Raw genomic sequence first — 19,425 nt, 5'->3', positions numbered from 1 at the left:
GCTGTAACATCCCCTGCAGTCTCTGTGTGGTCTGGCCTCGGCCTGCTCGGGTCTTACCTTGATCCTGTTTCTTCTGTCTCCTAATGCCTTAATCGTGTTGTCTCCCTGTAGTTCTGTGAGGTGTTGTGGGCCTCTCTGGACTCTTTCTTTACCCCCTTCCTCAGTTTTCCCTACTGGGCACTCAGTAACTACTTTAATAATAATGGTGATATTAACATTTGTGGGGGGTGTTAAGCATTGTCTGATTTGCTTAAAGTCTGTTACCTAATTTGAATCTTCACAGAATGAGGTAGGTACTGTTGTATCCCTGCCTTACACATACTGAGGTAAAAAGAGTTTGAGTTAACTTGCCAAAGGGCATATTGGTTCCATCAGTTGTGGAAATGGGATATAAACCCAGGCATCTTAACTATATGCTATACTAAGTATGTATTTTAACACTCTTTTTTTTTTTTTTAAGATTTTATTTTTCCTTTTTCTCCCCAAAGCCCCCCGGTGCATAGTTGTGTATTTTTTAGTTGTTGGTCCTTCCAGTTGTGGTATGTGGGATGCCGCCTCAGCAGGGCCTGATGAGTGGTGCCATGTCCGCGCCCAGGATTGGAACAGGCGAAACCCTGGGCCGCTGAAGCGCAGCGCCCGAACTTAACCACTCGGCCACAGAGCCGGCCCGTGTATTTGAACACTCTTGATATTTTAAAGAAAAATTTCACTTGAACAAAAATTTATTAAGAGGCCTCCTACGTTCATGCATTTTGCTAGATCATAGCTGGTAAATGTTAGGTACTTTTTTCACAATTGTGTAATGTGGGTATAGATGAATCCAAATACAGCTCTAATAAACATTTTTAAAGTTGTCCATCAGTAAAGTTTTCTCTGTTTCTAGATATAAAATTGTCCAGTTTTACTTAGAGTTCTCACTGTGATACTGTGACACTGAGGTGTAAGGATCTCCTCAGTAATGCTTACTCACGGTGAAGCACCTTACGGTAGTGAGGGTCACCCTATAAAGTTGAAGAAGTAGGGAGATAGTTACTTCAATAAAAGACTAATTAGTATGTTAATTTGTTTACTTGAGGTGCAGACTTACTTGAGAATTGGATATAAGCCTGGTTTCTTCCATCAGAATGTGCTGTACAATAGGTAGTATGTTATAGTTGAGGAAAGGTGGAAAGTATTGTCTAGATATTTCTGCAGCCCCTTACTGGAGAACAGTAGATGTTAACTGGCAAAACATAGAAATCTTTTGATGCCATCCATAATGGAAGATTGGCTGTTGGTTTTGCAATGAGTTTATCATTAATAGTATTAATGTAATTTTCTGATATGGAGGCTCTTATTCTATTTGGTGATATTTTATTTAATATATTTAATTCTTCAGCAAGAACTGATAGCTCATCAGTAAAGGAGCTAGGGGGATCTGTAATTTAGTCCCCTTTTGCCAGTAGCCAGTCTTGTGACCTTCCAAACAGGTCAGTTGACCTTGTTGGGCCTCAGTTTTCTTGCCTATCTGAGGGTGAGATGTATACGCTAACATTTCTTTTAGTTTTAAAACTTTCTTATTTTGGTAAGTGAAACTACTGGGGAATGATCTTTAAAGGGATTGAGGACCAGTTAAGTTTTCTACTGTGGATAGAATAAGAGAAATAGACTTTGAAAGACTTGTGAGAAATACTCTAGCAGCAAACATTGTGAAGCAGTTTATGAGCAGTAGTTTTATTACTGATGGAGAATACGTGAGTAAGAATGACACTCAGCTGCTGTGTATAGTTGGGACTCTAGTGAGCAGACCCTGGCAACCTCTTTGCAGTCATGTGATGATGATGTGTGTGTGCTTATAAAATAGCAATAATTAAAATTTTACTTTGTTCATTGGGATTTTAAAAACTCTTATTCTGAGAACCTTTCTTAGGTAGTTCTATTAGCTCTTAATTTATTAGGTTTTGTTGGATGTGCATGTAAAAATGTTAAATCTGGAGGTTATATTAATATATAAAATATTTTAGAAAAGTAAGTCAACTAATAACTTTCTTGCCTATGTTTTATCTCAAGAGATTTGCTGTTTTCTGTATTATAATCACTACTCTTTAGGGCTGATGTACTTGTGAAAACCTTAAATTTCTTATGGAGTAATTTTTAAACTTGAGTTATCAATTTTATAACCTAGTGACTTTTTAAAATTTAGTCTGTCCCATAACATTTAGATTTTCTTTTTACATATTTTGAGTAATTTTTCCATCTCCTGCACTTTTAATAAGGCCTGAACATAGTGGTAGTCAATAAATATTTGTGGAATTTGACATTATGTGCAGGTTCCTTCATGTTAATATTTTTGAGGATATATTTTCTAGCCACATATATTGATTAATAAATGGAAACATACTAGGCATTTTGTTTTGTAGTTTTCCTCCATGCTAATTTTTCGATGGAATATTTTAATTTCTTTGTCAATAGCTAACCCACTCTTAGAAGCCTTTGGAAATGCAAAGACTGTTCGCAACAATAATAGCAGTCGATTTGGAAAATTTGTAGAAATACATTTCAATGAGAAGGTAAGTGAGAGTGAGTTTTGGGATGATATGGTTGGGAGTGTTTCTGAAAAATACGAGTGTTTTGATATAATTGGTGCCGTACTTGAACTTGTAGTAAATCCATGTAAATTTCTCTGTGTTACTTTAGATGTTTGGGAGCATATGTATGTTCACTATGACCTCTGTAAATACTCCACCTTATGCTTAGTTATCTATTTTTCCCCCTTTATTTGATAAATATTACAAGCTCTTTGATAGACAAATGTTTATTAGAAAAGATGAATAATGTAACGTTGGTAGGTTATACTTGAACACCTTAAAGTCAAAAATATATTTTCTCTCTGTTTTATTTTTTAGAGTTCAGTTGTTGGAGGATTTGTTTCACATTATCTTCTAGAGAAATCTAGGATCTGTGTTCAAGGCAAAGAGGAAAGGAATTATCATATCTTTTATAGGTTGTGCGCTGGTGCTTCCGAAGACATTAGGGAAAAACTTCACTTGAGCTCCCCAGATAATTTTCGGGTAGGTTGGATGAAAAGAAATTTCATACGATTTTTGCAAATTAAATTGCTTTCAATTCTAAAACCTGTTTTGGTGGATTTTGGTATTTAGTTGTATGTAACTTACATTAAATTCAGTGTAGTGTGGAATGACTTCTGTACTAAGTAGGTTTCTATTCAGTTTTACTGCTGAGTTTATAAAGTAATACTATATGAGGGAGTATGTAATGGGATAGGTAAAAGGATAGATGTTAAACCCTTTATCAGTTTAAACTCAGAAATTTATAGTAGTTCTATAATGCCAGCTTTAAAGTTACCTTTCACTTACTTGTAAAAAAAATTTTGACCACTGAATTAGTATTAATAAGGCACCGGTGATTGTCTTCCTTAATTCAATTCTACAACAAATATTTGTTGCTTCTCCATTGGTGCTAGGCATTCTGCCAGAGTTAAAAAGATAAATGAGACACAGTTCCTGCTCCTTAGCAACTTAGAATCTGGTGGGAAGCACACAGCAGTCTGGCTGATATGTTGAGTGATAAGAAAGAGAAGTAGTCAGAAAAAACAAGTATTTTTCCAAGGTTTTAATACTAAATCTGTCTATACAAAAGTCAAGTGTTTGATAAAACAATTGGAGTGGGAGGATAAAACTCTCGCTAGCAAAGAAAACATTTGTTTTGTTTCTATACGTTTAAACTATTTTCTTACTAAATAAAAGATCTCTTTTTTAAAATAATTGAAAATGCTTACCAGTGTTATCCCCCTCCCTTCTCTTTTATTTTTTCCCAAAGATTCTGGAGTAGAAAGAAAAACGCACTGCATTAAATGTTTTGGTTTTAGCTGTATTTAATATTTTGTTATAGTGGAGGGGGAAAGATGGATGCATTCATCATCTAAAATATTAATTTATGCCCAAGTCATTCAGAATTTACTGTGAATATTTTCTTGAAATCTATATGGCGTGGTGTATTTCATCTTGGAATTCATGCCATGATACAGTGGAATCTTAGTGCCTGGTTTAATGGAAGAGGAGATGTTTTAAAAATTCCCCCATCCTGACCCCTCAGCCCCTTGACTGTGGTAATAGATTCTCTTTGAGACCAGTGTATTATTCTCTTCTCAACTGCTTCTCTGTTCTATGTTTTGAAAGCACTGAGCCTTTAAAAGGCTTCTGGGCAGCAAGGTAAACATTGAGACAAAAGCTGAAGTTGTTATTTGAATAGCTATGAAGACTTCATAAAGCCAGTATAATAATTTATGTATAATCAGTGTTAATTGTCAGTAAATATGGAAGGCATGTTTTGAAGAACTGATTCCAAGAATGAGAAATTAAGAAACTCAAGGATATTTGTTAATTTTTCAGAATTTAAAATATTACTTGAAATATTATACCACAGTGTGTGTGGGTCCCTGTTTGAGACTCTTTATATATTTAGTGGAAGGTGATTTTCGTTATCTGTAGTACTTACCTTATGAACTATATTTTTATCAAGATATTTGACAGTGAGAAGATTTAAAATTGCTGCCCTTTAAAAATAGGAAAGCTTTATGGTATTGACTTTTATGCTACTCACTGAATTTAATCTGCTTTCAGGAATTAGAATTTTCAGTATCCCTGGCTTGATTAGTAGGAGTGAAATGTTTGTAGTATATACAAGGATCGATTTTAGTTGAGAGGTTAAATGACACTCCAGTTATGTTGAGAAATTCTTTATGACTAGCACTATTTGGTAAGTTGTGTTTTCTTCTGTATTATTTTCCTGTGAATCATATTCCTTAATTTTATTTTAACTTTCTTTGTCATAGTATTTAAACCGAGGCTGCACTAGATACTTTGCTACCAAAGAAAGTGACAAACAGATTTTACAGAACCGAAGAAGTCCTGAGGTATAGTAAACTATTTTTTAAAATTAACTTTAATACAAAATAGTCGTGCTGAAAGATATATTTTTTATTTTGGTGCTCAAATAAGATTTCCTACTTTTAGGCTTATACTTTAAAAAACTGAATCCTCCTGTGAGCCTCTCTCCCAGGGTGGTCCTTGATGCCTCTGGTGGTTCTGCTCCGTCAGACCTCCACGTGCTGCTACCCTCTCGTTCTTGTCCCAGCATGAGAGTATTAAATCGCCTAAGAATTATCCTTTGCTAATATTTTAGAAACTTACTCTAGTATTACCCACTTGAGATTAAGTATGAAATGTGTTCTTTATAATTTGTTGTCTGCTTCAAGACTGAAGTAGACAGTAGACAGTAAATAGAGTAAGCATTCTTGTGAATTAATGCTTATATATTCTTGTATTTCTCTTTAAAACATCATATTTCTGTAATGTATTATGAAAAGTTTTATATATAGATTTTACTAAGTTATTATATTTCTGAGAGTAACTAGATATAATTGTACCATTATTATTTTTGAAAACTTTAAATCCTTAATCTAAAAATCTCTCATAAATTTTAGTATGCATTGTTTAAGTAATAAGTGCTATTAAGTTATCTACTCAAGGAGCTTAAATTATGAAATACTAAGTCAGGATTAATTATAGGTACTGGTTCATATTGTCTTTCTTAATTTTATTAAAAGATTTGTATTGACTATTTAATTGAATGAGTTTCTATTATACTCAGTTTTTAATGCTCCTGTATTTGTGAGTCAGATGTTTTTGACCCCTTTCAAAATGAGTGAGATGAATTATATCTTTAAGATAGTCATAGAAAAGAACAGAAAGCTTATAAAAATTCCCATTATTTCAAATTCTAAGCAGATGAATATGCAGTTAGTTTTTAAGTTGATGTTTTATTATCATAGACACAGGTATCTGAACTCTAAATCATAAACCTCAGATTCTGTTACAGCCATGGGTGGAACTTTAAGAACTGACATTAATATTTATGATGGTATCTTCCTTTGTCATGATAGCCTAATTTTTTATAAGGCATCATCAAAATGCGGAAATTGTGTTTTGCCACTAAGGTAATGAAGACATTTCCTAGCAGGACATAGCAGCTATTTTTCCTAAAGGAAAAAAATATATATAAATTTGATCTTTTGGCATGGAGAAAATGGAGTAAAAGGAAACTGTATTTTACTCTCCAAAGAGTAACAAGTACTCTTTGTTCTCTTTTAAGAAGAAAATGTCCTCTTTTGGATTCTAGAGTCAGCATACTTTCTCAGGGATCTTATTCATGTTATTGAGTGTATATTTAAAAATATATAAGTGAGCAACGGATTAATATGTGTAAATTACTTTTTGTCTCTTCTTTATCAGGAGGATGAGGTGATCATTTTGAGTAATTAGAATCCTTCGCTTGGCTCCATTTGAATGTCTTTAAGCTGTGTGTAGTTTTTAAGAGAATGCAGTATTTTTAGTCTGCCATAATAGCAATGTATTCATTAACATTTATTTAGAAACAGTTTTTAAATGAAATAACCACTTAATTGCAAGACTAAAAATTCTGCATGGTATGTGTTTTCTGTTAACTTTGGCTGCATGTGATTTTTTCTTTTGCTTCTTTTAAGAATAAAATTACATTTCTTTATCTAGACATTTTCCAGAAATTTCACACAAGCATAATTAGACATTTTAAAGAATTTTGTGGAAAGACAATTACAACCTCACCTGAGAAGCAATTGGCAACTGAGAGGGAGAAAACATCTCCTAGCGGTGTCTTTAATGGCCAGTTAATTCTTATGCTATGTTACTTAATGTTTAATTTTACTTATTCATCCTCAGGTTCTGGAAAATTCCTAGTCTAATCTTTCTGTGTCCAGTAACTTTTATTTTTCTCCTTCTAGTTTCTGCAGGCCTGACTTTTGTCATCCCTTTTTCTGAGTTTAAGTTCTAACAAATGAATACTTTAGATGCAAGTTCTTTTAGGAGAGAAATCAGATTTTCTCATAATTTTTTCTGAAATGTTTTCAGTCATCACATAAATTCTTCGAGTAAGCATTATGCTTACTAGTACACTTTTACCTCATATGTACTTATACAGAAAGGTTTAAAAAATAATTCTCAGGCTACAAAAATTGTTATTAGCCTGTCCACTGTTTACTCCTGTTGAATGTTGGTGCAGTTGATGGCAGTTACTATGAAAGAGTAGTGTAAAGCTAAGTATCATAGTTAAATTCTTATTACAGTTTGTTACCTTCGTTCTTTTTGATCTGTGGATTCATTTCAACCACCGATATTCCCTTCTTTTTCACTCAGTTTGTATTTTTATCTGATATCCTAGCATTATAATGCTTTAGAGTTAGAATTGTATAATTGGAAAACATCTCATTCCATTTTTGGTTGAAATTTTTATTGAGATAATTGTAGATTCACATGCAGTTGAAAGAAATAATACTGGGAAATCCTCTTGTACACTTTGCCCATTCAGTTTTTGAATGTGTTGAAGTTTTTCCATTGATCCGTTTTATTTTTGCATGTTATATAATGCGTTAATAGACTTGTGTAGTTGGTTTAGTATACTTAAATAATACAAAGAGTAGTTAGTTAATGTCTTCTTGTTTTGTAGTATCTTAAGGCAGGTTCCTTGAAAGATCCTCTGTTAGATGACCATGGAGATTTTATTAGAATGTGCACAGCCATGAAGAAGATTGGTTTGGATGATGGAGAAAAGCTTGATCTGTTCCGGGTCGTAGCTGGTGTCCTGCACCTTGGAAATATTGATTTTGAGGAAGCCGGCAGCACTTCAGGTTTTATTGTTTATGGTTTTTTGTTTTGTTTTGTTTTAAAGAGGAGTAAAATTAGAAGTGCTGTGATTTCTTTGTCATAAGTAAATTGAATCTGTTTATGTGCTGGTTTGTTAATACCCTGAAATTTCTAGAATATACTATGTTACATGGTGAAACTTGCAAGTGAAAGACGCTGCATTATTAGTCATTATGAGCTCTGTTTTGAACAAACCAGTGATACTGATGAGGAGTAAACTTCTCATTTTATGAAGAATAAGTAACTCTGACTACCAGGGTCATATTTAGTTAAATGTTTCAGCTGATATTATACTTTTCTAATAAGTGAACAGAATAATTCTCTGCCTGCTATAGAGGTATTTTGCTATTTTTCTGATTCATCAATCTAAACTTGGATCAGTTAATTAGGGCAATTGAATACATAAAAGCCCATGTACTTTATTACTGGGAAATGAAAATAAGTTAAACTTCATGCAAATTGGAAAGAGCATTTAGATATTTGGATGATAGTAACTTTTCAACCCTAGTGTTTCAGTCTCTGCATAAACAGTAAGACTTTTGTATAATCTTAAGTGTGATCCATGAATACAGGGGTTGGCAGGCTGTGGCCCTTGGCCAAATCTGACCAGCTGCCTGTTTGTAAGTAACGCAGCCACCCATTCCTTTACCTCTTGTCTATGCCAGCTTTCATGCTCAGCGGCAGAGTTGAGTAGTTGTGACAGACTGTATGGCCAGCAAAGCCTAAAATCTGACACTTTAGAGAAAAATACGTTATTCAAAAATTTTATACAAGAATGAGTTAAAAAAAATTGAAAGCACCATTTGATATAATAGTCAATAACATGGGCTTTAGTGTCAGATTCGAGAAGCTGTCTGAGCCTGGTTGTTTTCATTTGTAAAATAATGACGAAAGAATCCATGAGAAGTGCTTTGAAAGCATAGTACGTAGCAGTAGTATGCATATAGGGAAGGGGCACAAGAAGAAGAAAGAGAGCATTTAAAAAATGTGTTTGTTGTGTACCAGACTCTTCATATACAGTATTTCATCATAAACTCCATAATCATAATCTAAACTTCATAAAGATAATGAGGTAGGAGATATTGTCTCCCTTTTACAGAAGTGAAACTTGTGCCGAAGTTAAGTAACATGGTTATTAATGAAGCTGTGGATGTGGGAGCCAGGTTCTACCCATTTCTAACCATCTCAGGTGCTTGTGATAATTGGGCCCTCATTGCCTCTGTCACTGAACCCTCCTGAGAGTCCTGGACTGTGAATGAGCAGATTGAAATAGACAGTCTGAATGACTTTCAGGTTTAATGTCCTGTGATGCTGTGAAGTCAGTAACTTCAGATGCAACTTAGTATGGTATTTAAGAGCTCGTGCTTGTGAGCCAGACTGTTCACCCTGGACAACCTGCCTTTGTGACCTTGGGCCAGGACCTGACCTCTCCCTGTCTCAATTTCCTCACCTGTAAACTGGAGATAATAACAGTTCCTACTTCATGTTTTAAAGAGGAATAAATGAGTTAAATATTTGTAAAATGATGCAAATAGTTATGTCTAGCACATAGTGATCACTATAAGTGTTTTAATGGATAAGTAAAATAAAAATATAGATTGCTCCCAGTTTAAAATGAAAAAGAAAATCAAGCAAAATCAGGTATGTTCTTAGTATGCATTAAAATTTTTTTATTATTTTTTGAGGGATTTGAAAATTTATTTTGAAAATGTATGTTAGAGTACATTTCATTTGCTCTGTAGTGTTGTTATGCCTTGGAGCACGTGGGGGTTCTAGGTAATGCAGAAAAAGTCCAAAATAACTAATGCACACTTTGGAAATGCTGTTAGAAGTGATAGTGGCATTTCCCACCTTGTACTGTTACCCTGTGGTGGGACATGCAGGTGTGTACAGAGCGTCATAAACGTGGCATGTTCTAGTTAGTTGAAAAACACTTAAATGATCAAAAGGCACATGGTGCATATTTACATTATCTTTTAATTTTCTTCTCAAACTTCCTTCGTTTGAAGGGAGAATGAACAGAAAGCAGAGAAGGTTGAAATGCGGCAATCAATTAAGAGAATTAATAAACTAGGTTATTTTTATTTTAGTAGCTAAGATTTTATTATATTACTCTTCATCCTTCCTATGACCTTTCCTGTAGATCCAAATGGTTTCTTTCTAATTAGAATTGATTATTTCCCTCTAGAGAGCTCAATTTTGCTGTGTCCTCACAATTTGAAAAAGCTCTAGATATTTTTTGTAATTATTTTATCAGAAAATTTATTCTCCAATACATGTTTAGAAGACACTTACTGTTATTGAAAAGTTTTTATGTGTTGGAAATGTGAAAAATACCTATTGAGACTTCCTCCTTTTTTTTTTTTTTTAAAGATTTTATTTTTTTTCCTTTTTCTCCCCAAAGCCCCCCTGTACATAGTTGTATATTCTTTAGTTGTGGGTCCTTCTAGTTGTGGCATGTGGGACGCTTCCTCAGCGTGGCTTGGTGAGCGGTACCGTGTCCACGCCCAGGATTCGAACCATCGAAACACTGGGCCGCCTGCAGCGGAGCACGTGAACTTAACCACTTGGCCACGGGGCTGGCCCTGAGACTTCCTCTTTTTTTTTTTTAAATTCCACGTAACAAAAATATACATTACTATAAGAACAAATTAAAAAAAAGTTCAAATCAGTTCTTTTTTGGAAGGGAAGTGACAAGAAAACCTTGTGTTATTTTACAGTATTTTGCTTTTTTAAAACTTAAAATAAATGTTTTCTTATGTAAGCATTATATAATTCCTGGAGATGTGTGAGAAGCTTTGCAAAATAGTGAAAAAGAAGTATTTAAATGAAGTCATGAATTATTGGGGGTCAATTTTTTGAGAATTATATAATTTTAGATAATGTGTATGCGTGTAGAAACTAGAAATTAGTAGTACACTTACTTTCATAGAATTAAAGGTTTAATACATCTTCTAAGTATTCTCCCCCCTTCTTCTTTTTTTGGTGACAGTTTTATTGAAATATAATTCATACACCATACAATTCACTCATTTAAACTGTACAATTCAGGGGTTTTTGGTATATTTGGAGTTGTGCAACCATTACCATAATCAGTGTTAGAACATTTTCATCACCCCAAAGAGAAACACCATACGCTTCAGCAGTCACCCCTGTTCCCTCCCCAGTCCCTCAGCCGGAGGCAATCACTATTCTACTTTCTGTCTCTGCAGAAATTTGCCTGTTATGGGCGTTTCATATAGATACAATCATTTAACATGTGGCCTTTTGTGACTGGCTTCTTTCACTTAGCATAACGTTTTCAAGGTTCATCCATGTTGTAGCGTGTATCAGCACTTCATTTCTTTTTATCGCTGAGTAATATTCCATTTTATGGATATATATACATTTTGTTTATTCGTTCATCACTTGACAAACATTTGGGTTGTTTCCACCTTTGGCTATTATGAATAATGCTGGTATAAATATTCGTGTAACAGTTATGGTGCAGACGTTTGTTTTCATTTCTCTTGGGTATATTCCTAGGGGTGGAATTGCTGAGTCATATGGTAACTCTTTGTTTAAACTTTTGAAGTACTGTCAGACCGTTTTCCAAAGTAGCTGACATTTTACTGTCTCATCAGCAGTGTATGAGGCCACATGCGTACCTTTATTCTTCTTCCTAACAACCTTGTTAGGTCAGTACGGTTATTATCTTCATTATACGGATAAGGAAACAGCACAGAGAGAATAAATAACTTGTTCAAGGTCACATAGCTAGTAAGTCATGGAGCCGTGTCAGTCCAGAGTCTCAAGCACTGTAGTATACTGTCTTTCTATGTAATGCTTTTTAAAACAGCCTCCCTAAACAGAAATCTCCAGATATGATGGACAGGTAATAGTTGCCTCCTCTCTGTCTTCCTCTGTGCCCAAGCAACACGAGCACGTGCAGATGAATTCCCTCTCTCTCTCTCTCACACACACACACACACACACACACACATTGACCTACTAAACTGCCTCACAACATTTGCCGTTAAAATTATTCCTTGAAGTTTTCTGGAGTCATAGGAGTTTTAATGATAAGGCACTATATTTCTCCAGAGATTTAATATATTAACAAGGATTATAATCCATCATTAATATATTTTGCTTCCAGGATCATAAAAAATGAAACAGTGGCAGGTTAATATTGATGGGTTGAAAAGACTTATCATGGACTCCCCTGAGTGAGGGTCTCGTTGACCTTGGCAGTATGAATGTCTGAAGGGTGGTGAAAAAGTGAGGTGAAATTAAAAGTCTCAGATAAGCCTTCTCTATTCGCTAGTTTTAAATACGTGAAGTGTACTTTTGAGAAATGGATCTTGGAAATCTGGTTTATGTAATGTTTGTTAATTTCAAATTAAAATATATTTTCATTAGGTGGTTGTAATCTGAAGAATAAATCTACTCAGTCATTGGAATATTGTGCTGAATTACTGGGTTTGGATCAAGATGATCTGCGTGTAAGTTTAACTACAAGAGTCATGCTAACAACAGCAGGGGGCACCAAAGGAACGGTGATAAAGTAAGTTCCTTAACGCATTGCTTGTAAAAATCCTGCCTTGTGGTTTGTCAGGAAAAAATCATTTTTTGAGAACGCTGAGATTTAAAGTTGATCTTTATACACAATTCATTCTTTTCATTATAATGTTCCAAAACATGTGCTTGATACATCAGAATTCTGTGCATCTCACCGCAGTAATCCACCATGTAAATAAACACTGGCTTCCATAGCTCTTAAAGTCACTCCCTACAGATACATGGCATGGCACAGATTCGGAATTTATGAGGTGAGAGAGAGGTTTACTTTTGCATAACTATGAAAATAGTTGACTATGTTAATCATTATTCGATTTTTAGGTAACATCTCCCCCCCCCCGCCAATAATCAGAACAGTGTGTTTTTTTGAGATATATTTCACTTAAAAGAAATGTACCATTTAGTGGTTTTTAGTGTATTTACAAGGTTGTGCAACGTCACCATTATTAAGTTTCAGAAGGTGAGAGATTTCACTTTAAAGGCGATTTTCCTTGCAAATGGTGTGTATTATGACTTCTGTTAAATAGAACTCACTTTAGTAAAACACTCAGCAAATAGAGTTTCCCCTCACCTTTAGGATTCTTCATTTAGAGAAAACCTCAAGTGATAAGAAAAAAAGAGCCTAGCCAAGATTTTTAAAAAACATTTTTTTTATTGTGATCTAAATAGTTTATAACATTGTGCAGTTTCAGTTGTGCATTAACATTTGGCAAACACCATATAAATGTGCCCCTGCACCCCTTGTGCTCACCCTCCCTGCCTTCCCCTGGTAACCACTAAATTGTTCTCTTTGTCTGTAAATTTGTTTATATTCCACATATGAATGAAATCATCTGGTGTTTGTCTTTCTCTGTCTGGCTTATTTTGCTTAACATGATGCCCTCAAGGTCCATCCATGTGGTTGCCAATGGGACGATTATGTCTTTTTCTATGGTTGAGTAGTATGCCACATCTTCTTTATCTAATCATTAGTCATTGGGCACTTGGGTTGCTTCCACATAAGGCTATAGTAAATAATGCTGCAATGAACATAGGGGTGCATAAGTCTCTTTGTATTGTTGATTTCAAGTTCTTTGGGTAACTACCCAGCAGTGGGATAGCTGGGTCATATGGTATTTCTATTTTTAGTTTTTTGAGAAATCTCCATACTGTTTTCCAAAGTGGCTGCACCAGTTTGCATTCTACCATCAGTGGATGAGGCTTCCCTTTTCTCCACATTTATTATTTCTTGTCTTGGTGATTATAACCCTTCTAATGGGTATAGGATGATATCTAAGTGTAGTTTTGATTTGCATCTCCCTGATGATTAGTGATGTTGAGCATTTTTTCATGTGCCTGTTGGCCATCTGTATATCATCTTTGGAAAATTATCTGTTCTTATCCTCGGCCTACTTTTTGATTGAGTTGTTTATTTTTTTGTAGTTCAGTTGTGTGAACTCTTTATATATTATGGAGATTAACCCCTTATCAGATATGTGATTTGCAAATATTTTCTCCTAGTTGGTGGGTTGTTTTTCATTTTGATCTTGGTTTCCTTTGCCTTCCAAAAGCTTTTTAGTCTGATGAAGTCCCACTCACTTACTTTTTCTTTTATTTCCCTTGTCTGAGTGGACATCATATTGTAAAGATTCTTTTAAGACTGATGTCAAAGAGTGTACCGCCTATATTTTCTTCCGGAAGTTTTATGGTTTCAGGTCTTACCTTCAAGTCTTTGGTCCATTTTGAGTCTATTTTTGTGTATGGAGAAAGATAATGGTCTACTTTCATTCTTTTGCATGTGACTGTCCAGTTTTCCCAGCACCATTTATTGAAGAGACTTTCCTTTCTCCATTGTATGTTCTCAGCTCCTTTGTCGAAGATTAGCTGTCCATATAAGTATGATTTTATTTCTGGGCTTTCAGTTCTGTTCCATTGATCTGTGTGCCTGTTTTTATACCAGTATCATGCTGTTTTGATTACTACAGCTTTGTAATATGTTTTAAAGTCAGGGATTGCGATGCCACCAACTTTGTTCTTGTTTCTCAGGATTGCTTTGGCTATTCAGAGTCTTTTCTTGCCCCATATAAATTTTAAGATTCTTTGTTCTATTTCTGTGAAGAATGTCGTCGGGATTCTGATTAGGATTGCATTGAATCTGTAGATTGCTTTAGGTATTATGGACATTTTAACTGTTTATTCTTCCAATCCATGTACATGGAATATCTTTCCGTTTCTTTATGTCATTATAGATTTCTTTCAGTAACGTTTTATAGTTTTCCTTGTATAGGTCTTTCACCTCCTTGGTTAAATTTAATCCTAGTATTTTGTTCTTTTTGTTTCAGTTGTAATGGGGTTGTATTCCCGAGTTCTTGTTCTGTTAGTTCTTTATTAGAGTATAGAAATACCACTGACTTTTGTACGTTGACTTTGTATCCTGTGACTTTGCCGTAGTTGTCAATTATTTCTAATAGCTTTCTGATGGGTAAAAATCATGTCGTCTGCAAAGAGTGAGAGTTTCACTTCTTCAGTGCCTATTTGGATTCCTTTTATTTCTTTTTCCTGCCTAATTGCTCTGGCCAAAACCTCTAGTACCATGTTGAATAATAGTATAGCCAAGATTTATTTTTTTATTTTTTTAATTGAGTTATTGATAGGTTACAATCTTGTGAAATTTCAATTGTACATTAATGTTTGTCAGTCATGTTGTAGGTGCACCACTTCACCCTTTTTGCCCACCCCCCACCCCACCTTTCCCCTGGTATCCACTAAACTGTTCTTAGTCCATAATTTTAAATTCCTCATATGAGTGGAGTCATACACAGATTATCTTTCTCTCGCTGGCTTATTTCACTTAACATAATTCTCTCAAGGTCTATCCATGTTATTGCAAATGGAATGATTTTGTTCTCTTTTGCAGCTGAGTAGTATTCCATTGTATATACGTACCACATCTTCTTTATCCATTCGTCTGTTGCTGGACACTTAGGTTGCTTCCACGTTAGCCAAGATTTTTTAAATCAGTAACCAAGTACCTCTAGGTTGTGTCTGGGTCTGTGTACACTTTTGGGTCGGTATCATATGTTTTATGCATTTCTGTTTCAGTTCTGTAAAATAAAATTGATATTCAGTCATTTTGAGGCGCTGTAAGATCTTTATTTGTGGGGGGAATAGTTAGATCCTCTGTCCCTTGATAAATAAGGCAGGCAGTGAGTTCTAGTGACATATTTCAGAAAAATTTTCAACAAATTAAAACAAGAAGGATTTAAAAAAAAACCTTTTAGCCACTAAGAAAATTTGGTAGCTCTTATACTTTGGAAAATACTAGTAAGGTATGCCTAGCCCAATTGTTTGCTAAGCTAATTCCGAATTATTCTTATTATAAAGAAAGCCTGGCGAGGAGGATGTGTGGTAGTGCTCCGTGGCCGCTGGCTTCCTTGGAGAGATTTCTGGGGGCCACGGAGAGGCCAGTAGAAGCACCGGCCAGTGGTGCCCAGGCGTCATCTCCATCTCCCCTTGTTCCACAGCAGTTCTTTCATGTTTTATGTACGGAGCGTTCACATAAGACTTGCTTCAGGAAAGGGTTCCATTGCGGGAAATATAAGTTGGAAAACCACTGTTTAAGAGGGATTCAAGTATCTGTCTGACCTGAATGACTTTTAAGGTCACTTCCAAATTTGACAGTTTTTTCTGGTGCTCGCGTGGTGCCCATGCTTACTTTTCTGATGGCATTTAGTATGGTGTTTGGAAATTCTCTTTTATGGAAGTCCCTCTTTATCAGACTATAATTTTCTTGAGGACAAGGGCTGTGTGTCTGTATCTGCAACATCTCATACCATGTAGTTTACTTATGTTAAATAGTAGAGTTGGAAAGTTCAAATTTTAAAATGTAAATATTTTTTCCTACACAATTTTTTTTTTTTTTTCAGGAAGATTAGCCCTGAGCTAACTACTGCTGGTCCTCCTCTTTTTTGCTGGGTAGCCTGGCCCTGAGCTAACATCCGTGCCCATCTTCCTCTACTTTATCCGTGGGACGCCTACCATAGCATGGCGTGCCAAGCGGTGACATGTCCGCACCCGGGATCCGAACCGGCGAACCCCGGGCCGCTGAGAAGCGGAATGTGCGAACTTAACCGCTGCGCCACTGGGCTGGCCCCTTTCTTACACAATGTTAAACAAGTTACCGACCTTTGAAGTTATCCTGAATTAAAAACAATTTCTTTTGCATTTAAGGAAAGTCAAAAGGAAGATTATTTCTCTGAACAATTTTTTATATATTCAGCCTGTACAGTGAAGTATAAATTAAGGTTAAAAAGATGTTTTCAGCCTGAAGCTCTTTGACTCAATAACAGATTTTTAATCTAATTGTGAATAATTCCTTTAGTTCTTCTCTTGTGGTGTTCTACTTAGCCACATTTGTCTGTAGCTATTCACAAATGACCTTTTGTAACTATTTATTTTGCTCCTTACAGTGCAAATGCTTTGATGTACTTTGATCTGGGTGTCTGGCATTATTTTCACAGTATGTTACTGTAAAGGATTTTCATTGGTACGTTCTTCTTTATAGGGTACCCCTGAAAGTGGAGCAAGCAAACAATGCTCGCGATGCCTTGGCAAAGACTGTCTACAGCCACCTTTTTGATCATGTGGTAAACAGAGTAAATCAGTGTTTTCCTTTTGAAACGTCATTCTGTTTTATTGGAGTCCTAGATATTGCTGGTTTTGGTAAGTATAATTTTGTTTGTGAGTTTGTATTTGTTTAATATTTTTCATTCAGTTTTTCACACATTTAAAACAGAAATAACCTCTCTTCCCTTGTTATACCTTTCACTTGATATATTTTCAGTTATATGTCCATACCTACATTACATAATATGATTTAAATAGGAAGTTAGTTTCAAAAAAAAGGGAAGGACTCCTGCGTTATGGTCACATTAATGCTAAAGTTAAAACATGTTTGTTGAAACCACCGTAGTTAAGAGATGTCTCTATACTCTTAAATGAATGCAACTAAGTAAAGGTTAATCTTGAGTACTACTAATAAAGAGAATTAAGTCATTAAAAGCATTGACTGCAGTGTACAGCTGGGGTACAGGTTGATCTAGCATATGGGCCTAACATTATTATGGGTAAAAATTCATCGTTAGTGTTAATTGTCAACAGATAGCTATTTCCAGTTAATTTCCACCAAATGAATATCAAGATAAATATTTGAGAACAACCGCAGAGTTGTGCAACCAGATATGAAATGAGTCGCCAACATCTGAATGCCACTTTATTCCCACTGTGCATGTTGTAAACATCTCAGAGTGAATGTGACCGTTTTTCTATTGGGCTTTGTAAGTGTGGGCGTTCCTTCTGGCTGTGCTGGACGGAGTCTTCCTCCTTTGTGGTTTGTTACCTTTGCCGAGGGAAGGTGCGACTGTGGACATTTCAGGGGTGGGGTCAGAGCTTTGGTTCCGATGGGATATTTATTTTAAAATTTATAGTGTCATTACCTTTGTTCCAAAGTAGATTTTGATTTAAGATTTCACAATCTTCAGACCTCGTTTCCTGGTCTGTGCCAGTTTTAGCATCACACACACACACACAGAATCGTAACAGCTGCAGGGACCTTAGAGTAAGACCGTCTCTTAGTTTTAGAAATGAGTTAGTGTCCATCACACTTTTTAATAACTGTAATTGTACAGGTGTCACAGAAGAAAATCTGAAGCACTTGCATTTTAAGCCATTTTTGTTCTTTAGTTAATTTAGATTGCTTTATTACCTCTGCTTAAAACCTTCTGTTACAAGTGGCTTATGTTTTACATATTTGCTATGACATTTATCTCATCTGACAAACATCTTTTTTTGTCAAGTGAAGCAAGGTATTTTTGATACTTAATTTTAAAGCCTAACAAAATCTGTCTTGAAATAAGAGCAATTGGGAAATATAGAACAATTATATGTATTTTTTACCTAATGTTAAATTAAGCATTGATACAATAAAATTTTATCCTAGGATAAATTTATTAATATGAAGTTGATCTGATGATGACTCTTGATTCTGGTTTTATGTTTTCAGAGTACTTTGAACATAACAGTTTTGAACAATTTTGCATCAACTATTGCAATGAAAAACTTCAACAATTTTTTAATGAAAGGATTCTGAAGGAGGTAATTGCCATTACAATTTAAATTTAAGAACTACGTTAGGGCTGGCCTGGTGGCACAGCGGTTAAGTTCGCACGATCTGTTTCTCGGAGGCCCGGGGTTCGCCAGTTTGGATCCTGGGTGCAGACATGGCACCGCTTGTCAAGCCATGCTGGGGCAGGCGTCCCACATATAAAATGGAGGAACATGGGTACGGATGTTCGCTCAGGGCCAGTCTTCCTCAGCAAAAAAAGAGGAGGACTGGCAGTAGTTAGCTCAGGGCTCATCTTCCTCCAAAAAACAAAGAACCGCAGTAAGCTATTTTAAATTTCAAGGAACAGAGACGATGCTGCCGTTACCCTGGTTGGTGGGGTGTCGTGTAGCCATGGCCCAGGGAATCGAAGATGCCCAGCGTACGCCCAGTAGGTCAGCTGTTGCTCAGGCGCATCAGAAGTGCTAATGGTGCAGTTGAAGCTTAGGGACTCCGTGAACACTCCAATAGACACCTCCTCAGAAGTGAACAGCTCTTGCTTCTTACTAGTGACTTTTACTAGACTTGAAATTCTGCTTGTTTCTTTTTCTGCTTCTGTCGTCTCTGCCCCTGCCACTACCAAACGACTCTCTTCCTCTCCTCCCTGACTTTGGCGTCTCCCACCCTTCCTCTGGGTCTCTTCTGCCCCCTCTGCTACATGCTCACCTTCTCTGTGTGTGGCAGGAAGGCTACCGAGTCGAGATCTGATGGGTTGGTGGCCTGGAGTGCCCCAGTCACTGCTTTCCCTGCCGTGCTACCCTGTGCACTGCCAGCTGCGTGTGAGTAGCGGACGCCATTCTGGTCCCGTGAGCAATGTCTCGCTGCTGCTCGTGGTAAATAACTGTGGGCGTGGCTGCCACGCACAATCCCGAGTCTAGAAAGGTTACTTTTACTTCTTTAGAGTGCAGACTAAGTCCAGGTAGCTTTGGATCCGTTGATTGGTGTTTAGCTCACCATTTTTTCCCTTGTATTTGACTTGTCCAGTAT

At 35.9% G+C, this 19,425-nt stretch overlaps 1 protein-coding gene across 11 annotated transcripts in view; it reads left to right on the top strand.

Moving 5' to 3' along the window:
• Positions 1-19,425, top strand: part of MYO6 (myosin VI) — a 153,520-nt gene that overhangs the window by 86,363 nt on the left and 47,732 nt on the right. For all 11 annotated transcript variants that reach the window (XM_046674461.1, XM_046674463.1, XM_046674467.1 and 8 more), the window contains 7 exons: positions 2,452-2,549; positions 2,886-3,050; positions 4,835-4,915; positions 7,543-7,723; positions 12,141-12,285; positions 16,843-17,000; positions 18,340-18,431. In XM_046674461.1, the coding sequence (XP_046530417.1) occupies positions 2,452-2,549; positions 2,886-3,050; positions 4,835-4,915; positions 7,543-7,723; positions 12,141-12,285; positions 16,843-17,000; positions 18,340-18,431 (920 nt within the window). The remainder of the gene's footprint in view (positions 1-2,451; positions 2,550-2,885; positions 3,051-4,834; positions 4,916-7,542; positions 7,724-12,140; positions 12,286-16,842; positions 17,001-18,339; positions 18,432-19,425) is intronic.

The sequence above is a fragment of the Equus quagga genome, chromosome 11, assembly GCF_021613505.1.
Source record: "Equus quagga isolate Etosha38 chromosome 11, UCLA_HA_Equagga_1.0, whole genome shotgun sequence".
Taxonomy (NCBI): domain Eukaryota; kingdom Metazoa; phylum Chordata; class Mammalia; order Perissodactyla; family Equidae; genus Equus; species Equus quagga.
The sequence above is the reverse complement of the archived record's forward strand: the minus strand, read 5'-3'. Positions and strand labels throughout refer to the sequence as shown.